Raw genomic sequence first — 21274 nt, forward strand, 5'->3', positions numbered from 1 at the left:
TTCCTGTCAAGCGTTGTTGAGTCATCAATCGGAGATGGAGATGACCAAAGTAGCTGTTTTGATACCTTTGTTGCAAGAAGAAGAAAATGAAATTCTACCAAGGCACTCCTAGCTCAAGAGATGATCTCCCACACATTACAGATCCTCGATGTTGGATGCTGAATCAGAGGAACCCAATCTGTTGCCAAAGTGCTGTTGGAGGCTATCCAAGGGAAAGGACCAGCCTATGCCTGCAGACTCTGAGAGAGAAGGATGTAATAATGATAACAAAGTCAGCCAGCTGAATCTCCAAAGAATGAGTTCCCTGATTAGATCTGAATAAAAGCTCCAATCAGGGAGCTCTGGCTTTCAAGAAAATGGTTGTGTTAGGGATATTAAGGTTTTGGTGCCTGACTCCATATGAGGCAGTAGGGTACTGAAGGGTGACTTGGTGATGGGATACTGACCTGCCTAGAATTACTTCATTTGGGTCCTAGCTTGGACGCAACTCAGTTAAGAATAATCTCATCACATTTTTAAATTTAAGGCTTAGTAGTTACATAGATGAACTTCTGAGGTATGCAGTGTATAACTGTAATCATAGTGGTTGTATGTTTGTACTCTTCTAGAAAATGTTGGAATCTGTGCAGTGCAGAGTGTATGGTTTTGTCGCCTCACCATCAATTATAGATTGTTAATACATGTTGTTTAAAAGTAACTAAGATGCTCCACTTTAGCTTATAAGAAGATGGGGTGCAGTACAGTTCTCATGCTGTAAGCATTCCTCAAAGACCAAGCTTTGTTAATTTTGTAAGGCTTTCTCCAGAATGCTTCAATATAGCAATGCATGTAGTAGATCAAAGAGTCCGCAGACCTCAGTCGGGTGAGCTAGCTGTCCAATTTAACAAGTAATAGTAAGAGTAACAAAAAAATTGTCTTTGGCAAAGGAACAAACTAATTTCTTAAAAATTGACTTCACTATTGTTATGGACCAGACCAGACCGCCTGAAAATGTTTTAAGAAGGTAGACTAGACCCTCATTTTTACTTTAAAGGTAGATGTGAAGTGCATGCTCCAGAAATAATGTGACTGGTCAAAAGACTCGGTATTAAGAAAAACATGATTTATTTAAACACAATAGTTCAAGTACAATCAAAAGAAAGGAATTTAGAGTAGATTAACCATTGGAAAACCTGACTGAATAATGGAAACGATACCTATTACTAATGAACTGTTCCGATATAGTAACATCCCATAAACACACTCTTTAGTAAAAAATGTAAATTCAGGCATCTGTGTCTGAATGCAGTTCTCCAACCCAGGAGGAAAAAGCATTGAGAGATTTCAGAAAAAAGTAGCAACTTGGAATCATTTACTGAAGATTCCAACTTTTCTGGGATACCAAACTTCTACTGACTGAAGCTAAAAACAAATCTGGAAAGCCTGGTCTGAGAGAACCGGCCACTCCTATTCAAGCTGCTTCCATTGTTCAAACTTATTTTAAAAAAAGCCTAAAGGTGGCTTAAGTTTTTTTTCACTTAGACCATTTGGGCCAAATGCCCTCTTCCCACTTTGTGGGGATTCTGTGATGATTCAATAATTACAATGGTCTAAGAATACCTCAGAGCAAGATGGAACAGATTTTGCTTGGTGTACTTTGTTCCTTTTAAAATTGTGCAATTCTGCCAGATGGTTCTTGAAATTCACAGAAGTAAATTTGTCCTGGATAGCTTCATTGTTTTCAGTTGTTCAGATGGATTCATAGCCCTGACTGTCCAAAGCTTTCAAATTCGGGCTTGTAGCAACCCCTTCTGTCGGCCGTCCGCGGTGTTGGCATTTTCTGGTGTAGATGTCTATCACAGTAACATTTGTAACATTATCCCTATTGAACTGAATTGGCTGATGACAGATTTCCCTGTTGTACTGACAACAATTTGAGAAGCTCAACTACAAACAGTTAACAAGGAAGAGGCTTGTTGACATTTATACTTCACATGGGATGACATCTTCCTGCTCCAAATCAGATAGCAGCTACTAAATGCTGAGATCAGCTTTAATGAAGCAAGTTTGGGTTGTAACAGGAGACTGTTGGAATTTTTTTTCTTTAAAAAGCCACGAACCTTTTCACAATTTATTTATCACCTGTTCCGAATAGAATATTTCATTCATCAGTATTTTTAAACCTGACGTTTTTCAAACATATATTTTTAGGTACCAGCCAAGTAAAACACTTGCAGAAATATATCGTTGTGTTTACAAAATTCGTAACAGACTGCTAGCATGCAAAAACCTGGAACTTATCCAGACCCAGTCACTTTCCAGTGAAAGAAGGGTAAGTTTATGAAATAACTTCTTAGAACTTTAAATAATTCAAATGCAACTGATTTAGATCATTTAAATATTGGTGACATGTTACACTTAACGAGTGAAATGCAATACAACCATGGATTATTGCTGCTTTTGCTGGAACTAACCTTACTGCCTGTCTCCATGGGCAAATGTATTTGCAATAAGATGTTGGACAGCTCTTAGAATTTTAACACACGTACCCAGATTTCAGTAAGGTGGACTTGGCAAGGTCAAAGGCTGGGATTGCTGTAGAAACTTTTGGCAGCATCTGCAGAGAGAAAGCGGAGTTAATGTTGCGAACAGAACTGGTTTTATTTCAGATGCTTCAATTCTTTATTTTACTTTGGTATTGCTGTTGTTTTCAGTGCCTAGATACTAGCGCCTGGCACCGTGATACTAGGTTCATCTGGGTTCAGTTTTGCTGCGTCTTTCATGCTTGAAAAATGTGTTTTCAAGATGAAAAGCCAAGGATGTAGCAAGTCTCCCTGTTGTACATAGTCCTTAAGTGAAAAATGATCCATTGTGCATATTTTTTTGTTTGATTCTATCAATCTTTGCCTGTTCAGGTTGTTAGTATTGAGGAAGAACTATTCAGCAATTTCATTAACATCACTTCTCTAGTTTTTAAATGGCCAGTTTTTTTTTCTTTTAGTCATCCAGTTAAATAGTCTAAGAACGGTTTCTAATGAAAATAATGAAGTATTGATTTCTAGTACCATAAAGTTTTACTTTACCTCCACTTTTTCAAGTTGTCAGAAAATCAAGACTCAACAGATGTTGATCTTCAGGAGCTTGCTTTCACACGTACCATTGATGAAGAAGCTGAAATGGAAGAACAGGCATATAGAGATCGCGAAGATGAGCATCTGGAACAAGAGGAAGAAGAAAGGGAGCAAGAAGTCATGACTGCTGGAAGTAAGTAAATGTGACTAGAATTAATTTGCTTGAACAGGATTTGTGTACAGCCCAAACAGCTGAACTGTTTGTCTTGTAAAGTGAAAGAAGGTAAAGGAAGTAAGTAAAGTGAGGGGAGATAAGTTTTATGGGAGGTGTGTGAGGAAAATTTTTTTTACACACAGGTGTTAGGTGCTTGGAGCATGTGGCTGGGGAGGTGATAGAAGCAGAAATGATAAAATCGTTTGAGGTTTGGAGACAGGCAAATTAAAAGCAAGAAATAAAGGGATAGAATTAGTTTAGAATAGTGTCATGGTCACCTGAAGGATCTGTTCCTGTGTTGTTGTGTTCTATGTTCTGTCTGGGAATGTTAGCAATTTACAAATGTCAAACAAAATTGTCTGCATAAAACCTCCAGCAGATGTTAGCACTGGTAATCTCCAAGCGAGCAGCAGCAAACCTGGAGGTGATTGCTAACGAACTTTTTGGATTTAAGTTTTTGTTAGACCTATAACTAATTAGTACATCTAACCAGATGAACATTAAAGATAGCTGATTCTTCATGCGGTGTAAACTGTTGTTGGTCCTAATTAGTGCAAATGATTTTCACATTTGGAGGTTGGACTTTTGATTTGTTGTCCAAGAATCCCAAACAACACTGCTAAAGTTTGCCTTGCACTAAATAGATACATCTTCTCTACCTTGTGGGCTCAATTGTTTCCGCAATGTTTTCCTAGATGCTGTGTCATATTCTCTTTTTGAGGATTGTATCAAGGTATGCTAATTTCTCAAGCAGATAAGCTGTTAATATTGTGAAGTAGCCAAGAAATCTTCTGGTTGCTGCATTTTGTCAGATGGGAAGAAAATGCCGTAAAAGGGATTTAACCTTTTTATATTTTTCTTCAGAATGAAAATTGGACATTACAGCCAGGCAATCTGTAGAATATGTCGATTTAAAGAATTTAAAACAGCTCTTCATTGTAATTATTGTAACCCATTTTTGATGTTTCTTGGTAGTTAGAAATTGTTTTCCATGTTTTTACAAGAATCACATTGATGAGATTTGCCACTGCTAAATGACCAGACTATTTTGAGCATGGCACATTGTTAGTTCGCCTATTGTTTAACGTACTGCTTGCTTTAGGGAAAGAATGAAAACTAAATCTAAGGCAATGCATTCCAAACCTGGACAACTGTGTGAGTAGAGAAGTTGCTAGGATTTAGAATGTGTTGTTTTGGAGAGGTCATGAAGTGGATGCCATAGGACATTTCAAAAGACAGCTAGATAGGCAGACCAAAGAGAGCCACCCAGGTGGTTAGAGTAGTTAAGAAGGCACATGGTGTGTTAGCTTTCATTAATAGAGGGATTGCGTTCAAGAGCCGTGAAGTTATGCTCCAGCTATACAAAAGCCTGGTTCTGCCACATCTGGAGTATTGTGTTCAGTTCTGGTCACCTCATCACAGGAAAGATGTGGAAGCGTTGGAAAACATGCAGAGGAGATTTACCAGGAAGTTGCCTGGAATGGAGCAAAGGTCTTACGAGGAAAGGTTGAGAGAGCTGGGGCTTTTCTCTTTAGAACGATGAAGGATGAGGGATGACTTGATAGAGGTGTGCAAAAAGATCAGAGATATAGATAGAGTAGCCAGCCAGAGACTTTTTCCTAGGATGGAGGTAGCTGTTACGAAGGGGCATAGTTTTAAACTGAATGGAGGTAGATACAGGGGAGATGTCAGAGGTAGGCTCTTTACTCAGAGAGTGGTATGCATTGCTGGAGATGGTAGTGGAGTCCGGCTTCGTTAGGGGCATTTAAGTAGCTATTAGATAGGCATATGGATGATAGTATAAGATAGGGGTGGTGGTTAATATACGTTAGCATTAGGGTAAAGCTTGGCACAACATTGTGGGCCAAAGGGCCTGTGACAATAGACAATAGGTGCTGGAGTAGGCCATTCGGCCCTTCGAGCCAGCACCACCATTCATTATGATCATGGCTGATCATCCACAATCTGTATCCTGTTCCTGCCTTATCCCCATCACCCTTGATTATACTATCTTTAAGAGCTCTGTCTCTCTCTTTCTTGAAAGCATCCAGAGAGTTGGCCTCCACCGCCTTCTGGGGCAGAGCATTCCATATATCCACCACTCTCTGGGTGAAGAAGTTTTTCCTGAACTCTGTTCTAAATGGCCTACCCCTTATTTTTAAACTGTGTCCTCTGGTCCTGGACTCACCCATCAGCGGAAACATGCTTCCTGCCTCCACAGTGTCCAATCTCCTCTTCATCTTTTACGTCTCAATCAGATCCCCTCTCATCCTTCTAAACTCAAGCGTATACGAGCCCAGTCGCCGTAATCTTTCAACATATGATAGTCCCGCCATTCCAGGAATTGACCTTGTGAACCTACGCTGCACTCCCTCAATAGCAAGAATGTCCTTCCTCAAATTGGAAGACCAAAACTGCGCATAATACTCCAGGTGCGGTCTCACCAGGGCCCTGTACAGCTGCAGAAGGACCTCTTTGCTCCTATACTCAAGTCCTCTCGTGATGAAGGCCAGCATGCTATTAGCTTTCTTCACTACCTGCTGTACCTGCATGCTTGCTTTCATTGACTGATGTACAAGAACACCTAGATCTCGTTGTGCTTCCCCTTTACCTAACTTGACTTCATTGAGCTCGTAATCTGCCTTCCTGTTCTTGCCACCCAAGTGTATAACCACACATTTATCCACATTAATCTGCATCTGCCATGCATCCGTCCACTCACCTAGCCTGTCCAAGTCACCCTGTATTCTCATAACATCCTCCTCACATTTCACACTGCCACCCAACTTTGTGTCATCAGCAAATTTGCTAATATTACTTTTAATGCCTTCGTCTATATCATTAATATATATCGTAAACAGCTGCGGTCCCAGCACCGAACCTTGTGGTACCCCACTGGTCACTGCCTGCCATTCCGAAAGAGACCCGTTTATCACTACTCTTTGCTTCCTGTCAGCCAGCCAATTTTCTAACCAACTCTGTATTTTGCCCCCAATACCATGTGCCCTAATTTTGTTCACCAATCTCCTATGCGGGACTTTATCAAAGGCTTTCTGAAAGTCCAGGTACACTACATCCACTGGCTCTTCCTTATCCATCTTCATAGAAACATCCTCAAAAAATTCCAGAAGATTAGCCAAGCACGATTTCCCCTGCGTAAATCCATGCTGACTCTGACCTATTCTGTTACTGCTATCCAAATGAGTCATAATTTCATCTTTTATGATTAACTCCAGCATCTTTCCCACCACTGATGTCAGGCTAACCAGTCTGTAATTTCCTGTTTTCTCTCTCCCTCCTTTCTTGAAAAGTGGGACAACATTTGCCACCCTCCAATCCGCAAGAACTGATCCTGAATCTATAGAACCTTGGAAAATAATTACCAACGCGTCCACAATTTCTAGAGCCACCTCCTTAAGTACCCTGGGATGCAGCCCATCAGGTCCCGGGGACTTATCAGCCTTCAGACCCAACAGTCTATCCAACACCATTTCCTGCCTAATATAAATACCCTTCAGTTCGTCCGTTACCCACAGTCCCTCAGCCACTACTGCATCTGGGAGATTGCTTGTGTCTTCCCTAGTGAAGACAGATCCAAAGTACCGATTCAACTCATCTGCCATTTCCTTGTTCCCCATAATAAATTCACCCGTTTCTGACTTCAAGGGCCCAATTTTAGACATAACCATTTTTTTTCTTTACATGTACCTAAAAAAGCTTTTACTATCCTCCTTTTATATTTTTGGCCAGTTTTCCTTCATAGCTCATTTTTTCTCTGTGTATTGCCTTTTTAGTTATCTGCTGTTGCTCTTTAAAAGCTTCCCAGTCCTCTGGCTTCCCACTCATCTTTGCTATGTTATACTTCTCTTTTAGTTTTATACAGTCCTTAACTTCCCTCGTCAGCCACGGCTGCCCCCGCCTCCCCTTAGGATCTATCTTCCTCTTTGGAATGAACTGATCCTGCACCTTCTGCATTATATCCAGAAATACCTGCCATTGTTGTTCCACTGCCATCCCTGCTAGGGTATTGTGCCATTGAACTTTGGCCAGCTCGTCCCCCATAGCTCCATAGTTCCCTTTATTCAACTGCAATACTGACACATCCGATTGTCCTTTCTCCCTCTCAAACTGCAGATTAAAACTTATCATATTATGGTCACTACCTCCTAATGGCTCCTTTTACTTTGAGGTCCCTGATCAAATCCGGTTCATTGCACAACACCAGATCCAGAATTGCCTCCTCCCTGGTAGGCTCCAGTACGAGCTGTTCTAAGAATCCATCTCGGAGGCACTCCACAAACCCCCTTCTTGGGGTCCAGTACCATCCTGATTCTCCCAGTCTACCTGCATGTTGAAATCTCCCATAACAACTGTAGTGATACCTTTGTGACAGGCCAATTTCAACTCTTGATTCAACCTGCATCCTACCTCCTGACTACTGTTTGGGGGCCTGTAGATAACTCCCATTAGGGTCTTTCTACCCTTAGAATTTCTCAGCTCTATCCATACTGACTCTACATCTCCTGACTCTATGTCCCCCCTCACAAGGGACTGCATATCATTCCTCACCAACAGGGCTACCCCACCCCCTCTGCCCACCAGTCTGCCCTTTTGATAGCACGTATAGCCTTGAATATTCATTTCCCAGGCCCTGTCCACTTGAAGCCACGTCTCAGTTATCCCCACAACATCATACTTGCCAACTTGAACTGAGCCTGAAGCTCATCCACCTTATTTCGTATGCTTCGTGCATTCATATATAATATTTTTAATTCGTTTCTCCCCTCACCCTTCCTATCAATCCCTATTTCACTTGGCCATACTGTACGATCCCTTCTTGAGTTTTCTGCTCTGTTGAATCTGTTGTCCAAACTACTTGTTGATATCATGATTCTTGAAAATTAGGAAATGTTAAGAGTTTTTTCCATCTCCAAAGAATTTCTTCCATTTATAGAACCCTATTGCATTGGTAATGTTTTGCAGATTCATTTTCAGGAGTATTTGATGCAGTGTTCCAATTCCTTTAAGTGCAGATAGAAGATACCCTACCTTTACCAAATAACGATATCTCAATAAATGAAATGTTGGTGATGCCATTGCAAAAAAGATTGGGATCATTTTGGCCTATGCTTCTGCTGGCATTTAATGAGTGCTCTGCTTGTTTGTGTTTTGTTACATATTACAGAAATCTTTCAATGTTTCCTATCAGCCCGTGAAGTTGCTCGTAGTCGTGATTGTGAGAGAATGAGTGGCACATCTGGAATTGGGAATGGAACTGTTGTTCGACTAGAAGATCCACAGTCTCAGCTGCGGGAAAAACGGCGAGTCAGCACTGGACTTACAGAAGGACAGGACCTTTACACAGCAGCATGTAACTCTGTCATTCATCGTTGTGCATTGTTAATTCTAGGAGTTACCCCAGTCATTCAAGAGTTGCATCAAAAAGATGAAGGCCAGATTGGACTTTCTGCGACTAATGAAGGACTAGGTTTTATCACCAGGTTAGAAACAGTTTTATATTTTAAAGAATTTAATCAAACAGTGTATCTCCTGTCACTACACTTGAACAGAAGTTGATGTGGATGATGTTGCCACTGTATGCTCTCACTGGACTGGAACTGGAAATATTGCACCTCTTGCCAGCCAAACTAACTAACTGGAAATGAAACTAAAGTCCTTTTGGGTCAGTGTGAGCTAGAACCCATCCACTCATAACAGTGTAGAGCTGGAAGAACACGGCAGGCCAGGCTGCATCAGAGGAGCAGGGAAGCTGATGTTTCGGGTTGGGACCCTTCTTCAGAAAATAGGGGAGGGGGAAGGGAGCTCTGAAATAAATTGAGGAGGGTTGGGGCTGGGGAGGATAAGTAGGATGGTGATAGGTAAGTGCAGGTAGATAGTGGTGGGGATTGGTCAGTGAGGTGGGATGGGCAGATAGGTGGGAGAGAAGAGGAGGCAGGGATGAGAGGGAGGGGTTGGTCTTGGGATGAGACTGGGAGTGGGGTGATTTTGAAACTAGTAAAGTCAGCATCCCTGCTCCTCTAATGTTGCCTGCCTGCTGTGTTTCTCCAGCTCCACACTGTTATCCCTGACTCCAGCATCTGCAGTTCATACTATCCCATCCAGTCACAATTTTTTAAATCTTAGTTTAAAACAAACAGCCGGGGAGAACTAAGGCTGTTTACCAACTGCCTGTCTGAAGAAGATATTTGTGGACTACTATGACTGTCTCTGGAAGAGAAACAGAACAGAATGCACCTCTTAAGACACATTATTGTTATAGTTTGCAGTTGATCAGGTTGTGTGTTAAATAGTGAGGATTATTGCCTAAAATTACAGGACGATATAAACGGTCTATTGAGTGGCAGATGGAATTGGGCAGGACAAAGAATACATGATGAATGATAAGAGCCTGGGAAGTCCTGAGGATTAGATGCCTTTTTAAGGTGATGAACTAGTCTTTATTAACTGAGGTATAGAGTTGAAGAGCAATGTGCTGTGTGAAACCTTGGCCCGCCTACAGGTAGAGTATTGTGTGTGTTCTGGAATCCACATTATAGGAGGGAAGTGATTGCACTGGAGAGGATGTAGATTTATTAAGTTGTTTACTGGGCTGCAGAGTTTTTAAGTTAAAAGGTGAGATTAGATAGACTGAGGTTCCTCCCCCGGTGCAGAGGACACTACTGCGATGTATAAAATACAGGGGCAGAGAGAGTGACAAGTGGAAATGTTACCCTTTGGTGGAAGGATCAAGGACTTGGGGAGAGCATAGATTTAAGGTAATGGATGGGAAGTTTGGAGGAGATGGGAGAAAATTTTCCTTTACCTCGATGGTGTTGGAATCTGGAGTTCACTGCCTGTAAGGGTAATAGAGGTGAAATGCCTGTAACATTGAGGAAGTATTTAATGTGCACTTGCAATTGTAATTGATAAAGGCATTGGGCCAGCTGCAGGAAAATGGGAATGGAAGAGATTAGATGCTTTTTTTTTGGGGGGTACAAACTCGAAAGGCCTTTTTTTGTGATTCTCGGGCTGGTTTATTCCATTGAATGATTGTGGCTGATCCAAACCCTGGACTACCATTCTAGGAAGTTGCCTTCTCCCTTTGAGCTTCATCAGAAAGGTTAATGGCAGAAACTTCTTTACGTAACTGACTTGAAAGTACGCTGGCTCCCCTTCACCATTTACAGCAAAGATAAGGCCATTCAGTCAGTCGTATCCATGCTGGTCACCCAACTCTACCAGCTTTTGGCCCATATCCCTGGAGGTAATAGTAGAACAAGTTAATATCTAAATGCTGCTTAAACGTTACAAGAGTCTTTTGCTCGACCGCTCTTCCAGACAGTGGTTTCCAAATTCCAACTTTTACTTTTCAGTAAAAGGACTTATTCAATATGAAATTGGAGCAGAAGTGAACCTTTTAGCCTCTCAGGCCTGTTTTACCATTCCATAAGAAATAGTTATAGTTCACGATTTCCTAAAGCCAAAATCCAGAGTTGTGTGTATCTTTTATCGATTTTTATGCCACACTAGCAATTGATTAACCCGAATGAGGATCTCAAGGTCTGTATGTTACTGGTCTGTGACGCTAGGTTATTTGATGCCCAAGCTGTTGAAAACAAGTAGTAAATTGTTTGAATTTGAATTTAAGTCTCAGAATTTAAGACTGAGATGAGACATTTCTGCTGAGGATTGAGAATTATTGGAGCTCCTTGCTGTAGGTGCAGTATCTTGCATATATTTAAGGCTGCAGTTATCAGTTCTTATCTGTACAGGAATCGAAGATTATGGGAAAAACACTGGAAAGTGGACTAGAGGCACATTGGATTAGCCATGATCCTACTGAATGGCAGAGCAGGCTCGAGGGGCAGAATGACCTGCTCCTGTTCCTATTTCTTTTTGTTTAAGTGTTTAAATACGATAGTAAAAGATTTTAGTATCAAACAAAATTACGGTATGTTCTAGTCATTACAAGAATAATTTAAATGAAGTGATGTCTTGTTTATTTTATGACCCAATCAGTGTTACTGGTTATGAAGGACAAACAACTTAATTTTTTCATTTACTTAATGTTGTGATTTCAGTTGACTTTCATACTGGACGAGTTGGATCTGGGCTTGGCTTGGCTTGATAGAGCATATTTTGTTTTTCTAATCAGTCACTGAACATACTCACAATAAGTTCTCAATGTATTTTTCAGAAAATAACATAAAAGCATGAACTGTATCGCACTGTACAAGAACTATTGGTGCTTTATCATCAGAAAGAAAGATTAATCTCTATTATCCCAAAAATGCCTTTAGAAATGTTCAAATCATCATGAACCATCAATATTATCTTCATACTGAAGATTCTTGAGCTACTGTTTATGGCTGTAATTGGTGTCTTTTCAGAAAATTGCTATCCATATACTAAGTGCTAATTTCTTCAATTAGCATTTCTCCCTGAGATCTTTGAAACAAATTCTTAAATCAGCTCAGTATTGCATAACATTTGTTTCCTGAACTTGTCTGAAACAGCCTTCTAGGATGTCTTTCTCTCTGACCCCATAGCCTTCTGTTTCTACAGTTTACTTCCCACTGACTTCTATGTAGCCTGATACTACTTGCTTAGAAAGTGTCAATAAAGCATTCTGGTTATGGGCTATTTCCTTCTATATGAACCGTTTCTGTCTCCTCTCACGTGATATATGTTTTAAAGCTGAAGTCAGCAGACACCTAACTTCAAAAATACTTTTGACTTTTTTGTGAAAATAAAGGATCGGCTCTTCACAGAACCGAAACACTACAATTCATTTTTCTTCTGCTTTAGAACCCAAGCTTTCAAATAACTGTAGTACTGTTGAACCCTCTCTGATCTTTCATTTGTTTTTATTTTATACATTTAACAATTTTGGGTTTGGAGATGGGTACTGGGAACTGTGAGCGGTGGTAAAAGGATAACAGACAAAACCAAACATTCCCTGAAGATGGGTCCAGACCCGAAACATCAGCTTTCCTGCTCCTCTGATGCTGCTTGGCCTGCTGTGTTCATCCAGATCTATGCTTTGTTGTTTAAGACAAAACATCTAAATTTTTGTTTATTCAAGAGACCAGGCATGGAAGTTTATTTGCGGGTTGGTTTCTGACCTGAGAGGTTCTAGAGATGCTTCATCACTAGGGAAGAGCATGATTTTTAAATGGACATCAGAAGTTAGTGATGAATGAGGTCTGTTCCTGCGAATTGGTTCCAGCAAGTCTGCAGAAGACTTTCTGCTAAGCATATAATGCATGGTAACTGGAACTTCATGGAGGAGATCGTCATCAGATATGTAGTGGTCAGAACTATAAAGAAACTGCCTTTATCTGAGTGAACTGAACAAAACTTTCAAAAAAGAAATCAAGCAAGAAACCATCATCAATGCTTGTGGAACAATAGAATGGGAAAACTGCTTGAGTAATCTAACTAGTTTTGTTATTTTCTTTTATTTATTGCTTAACTGTTTGTCTTTTGTGTGAATGAGGCTGAAAACAAAGGTTAGGGTTTAAAGTGTAAGTATCAACTAGGCTACTTGGTTTAATTTTAATTTGCTAAAGTTACTATATTGATAAACTAAGATACAAACCAGTATCTGGAATTGAGTGTTTGCAGAGTCTGGAATTAGTTATTCAAAAATCAGGTTAGAAACCATTGGGGTCACTTTAGACAGCCTTTGAAGGTTGTAATTTTACTGAATAATGAATGCAGAGGTAGAAGGACTGATTTGTCTCTTTATCATAAAACTGCCTTCATAGTAATAATTAAAATTTGACAAATCTTTTGAAAGTGTGATTTATTTTGAAACTTGTAGAGTGCATCCATGATAACTGGATTTATTTGTTCCAGAAGTGAAAGTCTGACATCAGAAAGCCAACCTGTGAAATCAAATTCAACGTACAAACTAACTAAATCAAGAAGTGAATCAGACTTATCTCAGCCTGAATCTGATGAGGAAAGTTGTGCAATTGTAAGTATTTTGGCTGTGAAGATCGCTAGAATGATAATTTTTTTTAGAAATGCTGCAATATGGTTTATGGTGACTTTGATAATCACAGTATATCTTTCAGTGCAGTAAGTGCTGTCCTGATCGTGTTGTATAAAAATGTAGCAGCAAATTGTGTACAGAAAGGCCCAATAAACAGCATGGTGACTATGACCAAATAATCTCTTTTGTGGTGTTGATTTGAGGGATAAGTATTGACCAAAATTCCTGCTTTTCTTCAAAGTAGTGCTATTGGCTCTTTTGCCTCGACCCAAGGAATAAAAACCGAAAGAACTGTGGATGCAGTAAATCAGGAGCAAAAACAGAAGCTGCTGGAAAAGCTTAGCAAGTCTGGCAGCATCTGTGAAGGAAAAAAATCAGTTAACGTTTTGGATTCGGTGACCCTTCTCAGAAGAAGGATTACCAGCCCCAAAACATCAACCCTGATAGTTAATTCACAGATGCTGCTAAACCTGATGAACTTGCCCACTGTCTTCTGGTTTTGTCCCTAGGATAAGTTCTGTAACAGCCCTGCAGGGGAACTTGAGCCCACAAATGTCTGACTCAGAAGTGAAAGTAACTTTGGATTCATACCCTGATATAATCCCATCATGTTTTCGGTTGCAAGATTCCATAATGGCAGATGTTTCACAGTCTTGAAATTATGAAACTTGTTAATCCCATCCATAAAAGCTAGACTGGTCAAAAACATACAAGGGGGAAAGTGTTTTGTGTCTGTGGAAAGTCCTATTGTTGAAGTTAATTGCCAGGATCCTTGAGGAGGGGAGGGGTAATTCTGTCAACACAGGTCCCATTTTTTTGGGTGTCTCATGTGTGGCTCAAGAGTTGGTGCAAGAGGGAGAGTTTTTGGTTCCTGATCACTGGGACCATTTTTGGGGAAAGTGGGACAGTCTACACCTGATCCACATTGGGACCAACATATATGCAGGTAAGTTTGCTAATGCAGTTGGGAGGAGTTTAAACTGGCCCGGCAGTGGAGGAAACACAGAACTTCGAAACAGAGACGCATCATGGTACAGCAAAGGAAAAAAGTCAGAGTGAATTCAGCTATATTGTGTGTCGAGAGAGTCAGGCCAGGCTGGGTGGTTTTTAGTTTAGTGCTATGAGCGTAAGAGGTAAGACTAATGCGTTAATGACATGAATTGACAAATCGAAGTATGATATTGTTGCCATTAGGGAGCTCAGACAAGGCTTTGGGGATATAACTTAGCAATGTTGAGAGGGCGGCCATATCACTGAGTGTACGTAAATTCCAAAGAGTCAGTGAGAAATAGAGGAGCAAGTATGGCAGCACGATGGCTCAGTTAGCACTAACTTAAGTAGTTGCCTCATAGCACCAGGGACTCTGGTTCGATTCCACCCTCAAGCGACTGTCTGTGTGGAGTTTGCACGTTCTCCCTGTGTCTGTGTGGGTTTCGTCCAGGTACTCCGGTTACCTCCCAAGGTCCGAAGATGTACAGGTTAGGTGGATTGGCCATGCTAAAATTGACCGTAGTGTTCAGGGATTTGTAGCTTAGGTAGGTTATAGGGAGGTGTGTCTGGATTGGATGCTCCAAGGGTCAGTGTGGTCTTGATGGCCCCAAGGGCCTGTTCCCACACTGTAGAGATTCTATAATTCTAAGTATGCAGACAGTTCATGAAAGTGTCGAAGAGTAATAATCAGGAAACTAAATGAGGGAATTTCAACTTTCCCAATGTAAACTGGCATGGTCGTAGTATTAAGGGTTTTGACGAGGAGGATTCCTTGAAATGTATTTTTGCATCAGTACGTAGAAGGCCAAAAAAGGGATGGCACATTGCTGGATCTGGTTTTGGGGCAAGAAACTGGACAAATATTCGCTGTTGTAGTGGGGAACGTTTTAGCAATAGCAAACATAGCACAGTATTGGTTCAAATTCCTTGCAGACAAGGAAAAAGATCTCATCAGATTGGGGAAAGCAGATTTTATTCAAAAAAAACAGGATTTAGCCACAATTGACTGGGAACAGCTTGTGGTTAAGTCTACAGCAAAGCAGTGGGGCAACATTCAAAGAATCTTGGGAGAGGACAGATCCAACATGTTTTCTTCATGGGGGTAAATTTATAACGGAAATGAGGAGACTTTTCTTCAGCCAGACAGTGGTGGGCCTGTGGAATTCATTGCCACGGAGTGCAGTGGAGGCCGGGACGTTAAATGTCTTCAAGGCAGAGATTGATAAATTCTTGATCTCACAAGGAATCAAGGGCTACGGGGAGAGTGCAGGGAAGTGGAGTTGAAATGCCCATCAGCCATGATTAAATGGCAGAGTAGACTCAATGGGCCGAATGCCTTACTTCCACTTCTATGTCTTATGGTCTTAAAAGGGAAATAAACGAGCAGTGAGTTCAAAGAACCCTGGATATCTGGGACAGTTCAGGACCAAATGAGGAAGAAGCCGTGGGCTTTTAGCACGTCCAAAGGAAGCAATTTAGCTGCAATCCTAGGGAAATACAGCAAGTGCGGGAGAGAACTTAGGAAAGCAGTTAGAACAGAAAGGGGACATGATCAAGAACTTTGAAGCATTATGGAGAATCCTAAAATATTTTACAAATACATTGAAGGGAAGAGGCTAACCATGGAAAGTGTAACAATGTTTCGGCAGCACGGTGGCTCAGTGGTTAGCACTGCTGCCTCAGTGCCAGGGACCCGGATTCAATTCCAGCCTCGGGCGACTGTCTGTGTGGAGTGTACATATTCTCCGTGGGTTTCCTCCGGGTGCTCCACTTTCCTCCCACAGTCCATTGATGTGCAGGGTAGGTAGATTGGCTGTGCTAAATTGCCCATAGTGTTCAGAGAGGTGTAAATTAGGTGAGTTATAGGGAAACGGGTCCAGATGGACTGCTCTGAGGTTCGGTGTGGACTTGTTGGGCTGAAGGGACTGTTTCCACCATGTAGGGATTCTATATCTATATCTGTATCTAAAGTTTCACCTGTGTGTGAAACTGCAGGACATTGAAAGGTTGTTAAACAAGTACTTCTTTTCAATTTTCACTCTGTAAAAGGAAGCCATAGGTACAGAATTCAGGCAAAGGGACCGCGAGGAACTTGTGCGATTTGACACAGTAAATGGGGAGGTATCGGAGGCTCTATCAAGTTTAAAAATGAACAATCATGTAGTGGTGGAATAGGAAATTGCAGGTGCTCTGCAATTTTTTCATGCCTGTCTGGCCACAGGGGAAGTGCCAGAGAACAGGAGGACCTGGTTCCACTTTTCAAGAAGGGTGGTAGAGATGAACCAGGAAATTACAGACTGTTCAGTCTCATATCAGTGGTACGGAAACTGTTGGAGGAAATTCTGAAGGACTGGATTAATACTTATTTGGAAGGGCATGGGTTAATTAGGGATCGTATGCTTTGTCAGAGGGGGGTCATGCCTAACAAATTCATTAGAATTTTTAAAAAATGTGATCAAGTGTATAGATGAGGGAAGCTCAGTTGATGCAGTTTAGCAACGCTTTTAACAAGGTCCCAAATGGAGGACTGATTGAGAAGGTTAAAGCACAAGGAAGTGAGGGAAATTTGGGTAGAATCTTGGATCAGAAACTGACTCAGTAATAGAACACAAAGGGTAGTGGCAGAAGCCTGTTCGAGTGACTGGATGCTGGTGTCCAGTGGTGTACTGGAATCCTTGTTGCTTGTATTAATGAATGATAGCAATGAAAATGTGGGGGAAATGTTAAGCAGATTTGCAGAAGAGCCAAGATTGGTAGAGTGGCTAATTGCAGAAAATTAGAGAATCCCTGCAGTGTGGAAACAGGCCATTTGGCCCACCGAGTCCGCACCAACACTCCATTGAGCATCCTACTCCGGCCACCACCTGACCCCCACCCTGTCCCTTTACCCTGCATTTTCCATGGTTAATCCACCTAGCCTGGGTATCCCTGGACGCTGTGGGCAACTTAGCACGGCCAGTTCACCTAGCCAGCACATCTGGGAGGAAACTGAACCACCTGCAGGAAATCCATATAGACACCGGGACAATGTGCAAACTCCACACAGTCATCTGAGGGTGGAATTGAGCCTGGGTCCTTGGCACTGTGAGGCAACTGATGGTTGTAAGGTTACAGGACAATATAGAGATGTTGGTCAGAGAATCTCCATTGGGAGATGGTATTTAAACCTGTTAAGTGCAAGGTGATGTACTTATGGAATAAGGATAAAAGTAAGGGAGTATTTAATGAGTAACAGAGGGATCTTGGGGTAATTATTCATGGATCCCTGAAGTTGGCAGAGCATGTGATCGGTTTATTTAAAAGGCATATGGGATACTTGCTTTCATCAGTTGTGGAATAGAGTATAAGAGCAAGGAGGTAATGTTGGAGTTGTACACAGCACCGATTTAGGTCACAACTGGAGTACTGTGTCCAGGTCTGGTGCAGAAAAATGTGCTAACACGGGAGGGATTACAGAGGAGGCTCGACAGGATGTTGCCTCCAATGGAGCTGAGAGATTAGATAGGCATGGATTGGTTTCTTCTGAGCAGAGAAGACTGAAGTGGACAGGATTGAGGTGTATAAGATTATGAAGGGACAAAAATAAAGTTGCTGGAAAAGCTCAGCACGTCTGGCAGCATCTGTGAAGGAAAAATCAGAGTTAATGTTTTTGGTCTGCTGACCCTTCGTCAGAACTGAACAGACCGTAAGATATAGGAGCAGAATTTAGGCTATTCAGCCCATTGATCTGCTCTGCCATTCAATCGTGGCTGGTAAGTTCCTCAACCTTTGTTCTGCTGCTTTCTCCCCATAACCCCGATCCCCTTGATAATCAAGAACCTATCTATCTCAGTCTTAAATGCCCTCAATGACCTGGCCTCCACAGCCTTCTGTAGCAGTGAATTCCATAGATTCACCGTTCTCTGGCTGAAGACATTTCTTGCTCTAAAAGGACTTCCCTTTACTCCACTCTAAGACTGTGCCCTCGGGACATGGATTTTCCTACCAATGAAAGCATCTTCCCAACATCTGTTTTGTCCAGGCCATTCAGTATTTTGAATATTTCAATTACATACCCCCTCATCCTCTGAACTTCAATGAGTATAGTCTCAGAGTCCTCAAATGTTCCTCATATGTTAAGCTTTCCATTCCTAGGACCATTCTCGTGAACCTCCTCTGAACCCGCTCCAGAGCTAGCACATCATCTTGAGATGTGGGGTCTAAAACTGCACACAATACTCCAAATGTGGCCTGATCAGAGCCTTATAAAGCCTCAGGAGTACATCTCTGCTTTTATATTCAAGTATTGCATTTGCCTTCCTGACTACTAACTCAACCTGCAAGTTTACCTTGAGATAATCTTGGACTTAAGCTCCCAAGTCTCTTTGCACTTCAGACTTCTGAATTTTCTCCCCATTTAGAAAATAGTTCATGCTTTTATTCTTCTTAACAAAGTGCATGACCTCACACTTTCCCACGTTGTCCTCCATTTGTCGCTTCTTTGCCCACTGTCTTAACCTGTGCAAATCCTTGTGAAGCTCACCACCACCTCAGTACTACATATCCCTCCACCTATCTTTGTATCGTCTGCAAACTTAACCAGAATGCCCATTGTTCCTTCATCTGGATCATTAATGTGCAAAATGAAAAGTTGTGGTCCCAGCACTGACCCTTATGGAACACCACTTATCACCGGCTGTCATCCTGAAAAAGACCCCTTTGTCGGCACTCTGTGCTTTCTGCCAGACAGCCAATCTTCTATCCATGCTAGCACCTTACCTCTTAACACCATGGGCCGTGACCTCACTCAGCAGCCTCCTGAAGTCCAGGTAGATAACATCATTGGCTCTCCTTGGTCTACCCTGCCCATTACTTCCTCAAAGAAGTCTAGCAGGTTTGCCAGACATGACCTCTCCTTGATGAAACCATGCTGAATTTGCCCTAGTGTACTATACATTTCCAAATATTCAGGGAGAGTGTAGGGAAGTGGAGTTGAAATGTCCATCTGCTGTGATTTAAATGGCGGAGTGGACTTGATGGGCCAAATGGCCTTACTTCCACTCCTATGCCTTATGATCTCTACGACGGACTCCAAAATCTTAGCTGCAGCCGAGGTTAGGCTAATCAGCCTATAATTTTCCGTCTTTTGCTTTACTCCCTTTTTAAACAGGGCTGTCACATTAGTGATTTTCCAGTCCTCTGGGACCGTCCCTGACTCTAGCGATTCCTGTAAAATCACCACTAACACTTGCACCATCTCTTCAGCTATCTCCTTTAGAACACTTTGGTAGTAGTAGTCCATCTGGTCCAGTTGGTTTGCCACCTTCCGGCTGATCAGTTTCACTCGCACCTTTTCCTTGCGGATGGCCACCATACTCGGCTCTGTCCCCTGACTTTCTTGAATTTTTTGGAATATCACTCGTGTCATCCATCATGAAGACTGACGGGAAGTAATTGTCCAGTTCCTCATCCATTTCCTTTTTCCCCACTATTAACTTTCCATCATCATTTTCCAGTAGTCTAGTGTCCACTTTTGCCTCTCTTTTGCCCTTTATGTACCTCAAGAAACTGTTTGCTCGCTGACCTGGAAGGTTCGTTTTCAGACGTTTCATCACTATTCTAGGTAACATCATCGGTGAAGCGCTGGTGTTATATCCCGCTTTCTATTTATCTGTTTAGGTTTCCTTGGGTTGGTGATGTCGTTTCCTGTTCTTTTTCTCAGGATGGTAGATTGATTTGGAGCCAATGTGTTTGTTGATGGAGTTCCGGTTGGAATGCCATGCTTCTAGGAACTCTCGTGCGTGTCTCTGTTTGGCTTGTCCTGGGATGGATGTGTTGTCCCCAACAAAGTGGTGTCCTTCCTCATCTGTATCGTAAGGATACGAGTGATAGTGGGTCGTGTCGTTTTGTGGCTAGTTGATGTTCATGTATCCTGGTGGCTAGCTTTCTGCCTGTTTGTCCAATGTAGTGTTTGTCACAGTTCTTGCATGGTATTCGCAAGAAACTCTTACAGACTTCATTTCTATTACTGGCTAGCTTACCCTCCTATTTAATCTTCTCCCTCCTTATTTCTTTTTTGTTGCCCTCTGTTGGCCTTTGTCAACTTCCCAGCCCTCTGGTTTCGCACTGCCCTTTGCCATATTATATGCTTGTGCTTTTGCTTTTATGCTGTCCCTGACTTTGTTAGTCAGCCATGGTTGCCTCATTACTCTTGCCAACCCCCCCCCCCCCCCAAAAAAAAGTACCATGCTGCTTTTTCCGAGGGATGAATTTTTGCTGCATCTCCTGACTTACTCCCAGAAACTCCTGCCATTGCTATTCCAATGTCTTTCCTGCTGGCCTCCCCTTCCAGGCAATTCTGCCCAGCTCCTCCCTCATGCCACTGTAGTTGCCTTTATTCAGCTGGAATACCTTTACCTCTGATTTTGTCTTTTCCTTCACAAATTGCAGAGTTAATTCAATCATATTATGATCACTGATAATAGGAACTGCAGATGCTGGAGTATCAAAGGTAACAAGGTGTGGAGCTGAATGAACACAGATGGAAAAGCTTTCTGATGAAGGGCCTAGGCCCGAAACGTCAGCTTTCCTATTCCTAAGTTGCTGCTTGGCCTGCTGTGTTCATCCAGCTCCACACCATATTGTGATCATGCCTCCTAAGGGCTCCTTTACCTTAAGCTCCTTTATCAAGTCTACCTCATTGCAGAACACTAAATCCAGCTCCTGACTATTGTTCGGAGGCCTGTACACAACCCCAACTGTGGTTTTTTAACCTTTTGCGGTTCCTCAATTTTACCCACACAGATTTTACACCATCTGACATTACATTGTTTCTTCCTAATAAGGCAACTCCTCCCCCTGCCTATTTTTTCAATAGAATGTTTATCCTTGGATATTCAATTCCCCTTGCAGCCACGTCTCCTTGATGCCTCCCACGTCATACCTGCTAGTTTTGATCTGCGCCACAAGCTCATTTACCATATTCCTTATATTGCGTGCATTCAGATATAACACCTTCAGTCCTGTATTAACCCTCCCTCT

At 41.9% G+C, this 21274-nt stretch overlaps 1 protein-coding gene across 1 annotated transcript in view; it reads left to right on the forward strand.

Annotated features, from left to right (window-relative positions):
- Positions 1-21274, forward strand: part of herc1 (HECT and RLD domain containing E3 ubiquitin protein ligase family member 1) — a 339275-nt gene that overhangs the window by 75276 nt on the left and 242725 nt on the right. Inside the window, exons 21-24 of the mRNA XM_059640184.1 lie at positions 2191-2311; positions 3078-3243; positions 8450-8765; positions 13126-13246. Coding sequence (XP_059496167.1) covers positions 2191-2311; positions 3078-3243; positions 8450-8765; positions 13126-13246 — 724 coding nt within the window. The remainder of the gene's footprint in view (positions 1-2190; positions 2312-3077; positions 3244-8449; positions 8766-13125; positions 13247-21274) is intronic.

The sequence above is a fragment of the Stegostoma tigrinum genome, chromosome 36, assembly GCF_030684315.1.
Source record: "Stegostoma tigrinum isolate sSteTig4 chromosome 36, sSteTig4.hap1, whole genome shotgun sequence".
NCBI classification, from domain to species: domain Eukaryota; kingdom Metazoa; phylum Chordata; class Chondrichthyes; order Orectolobiformes; family Stegostomatidae; genus Stegostoma; species Stegostoma tigrinum.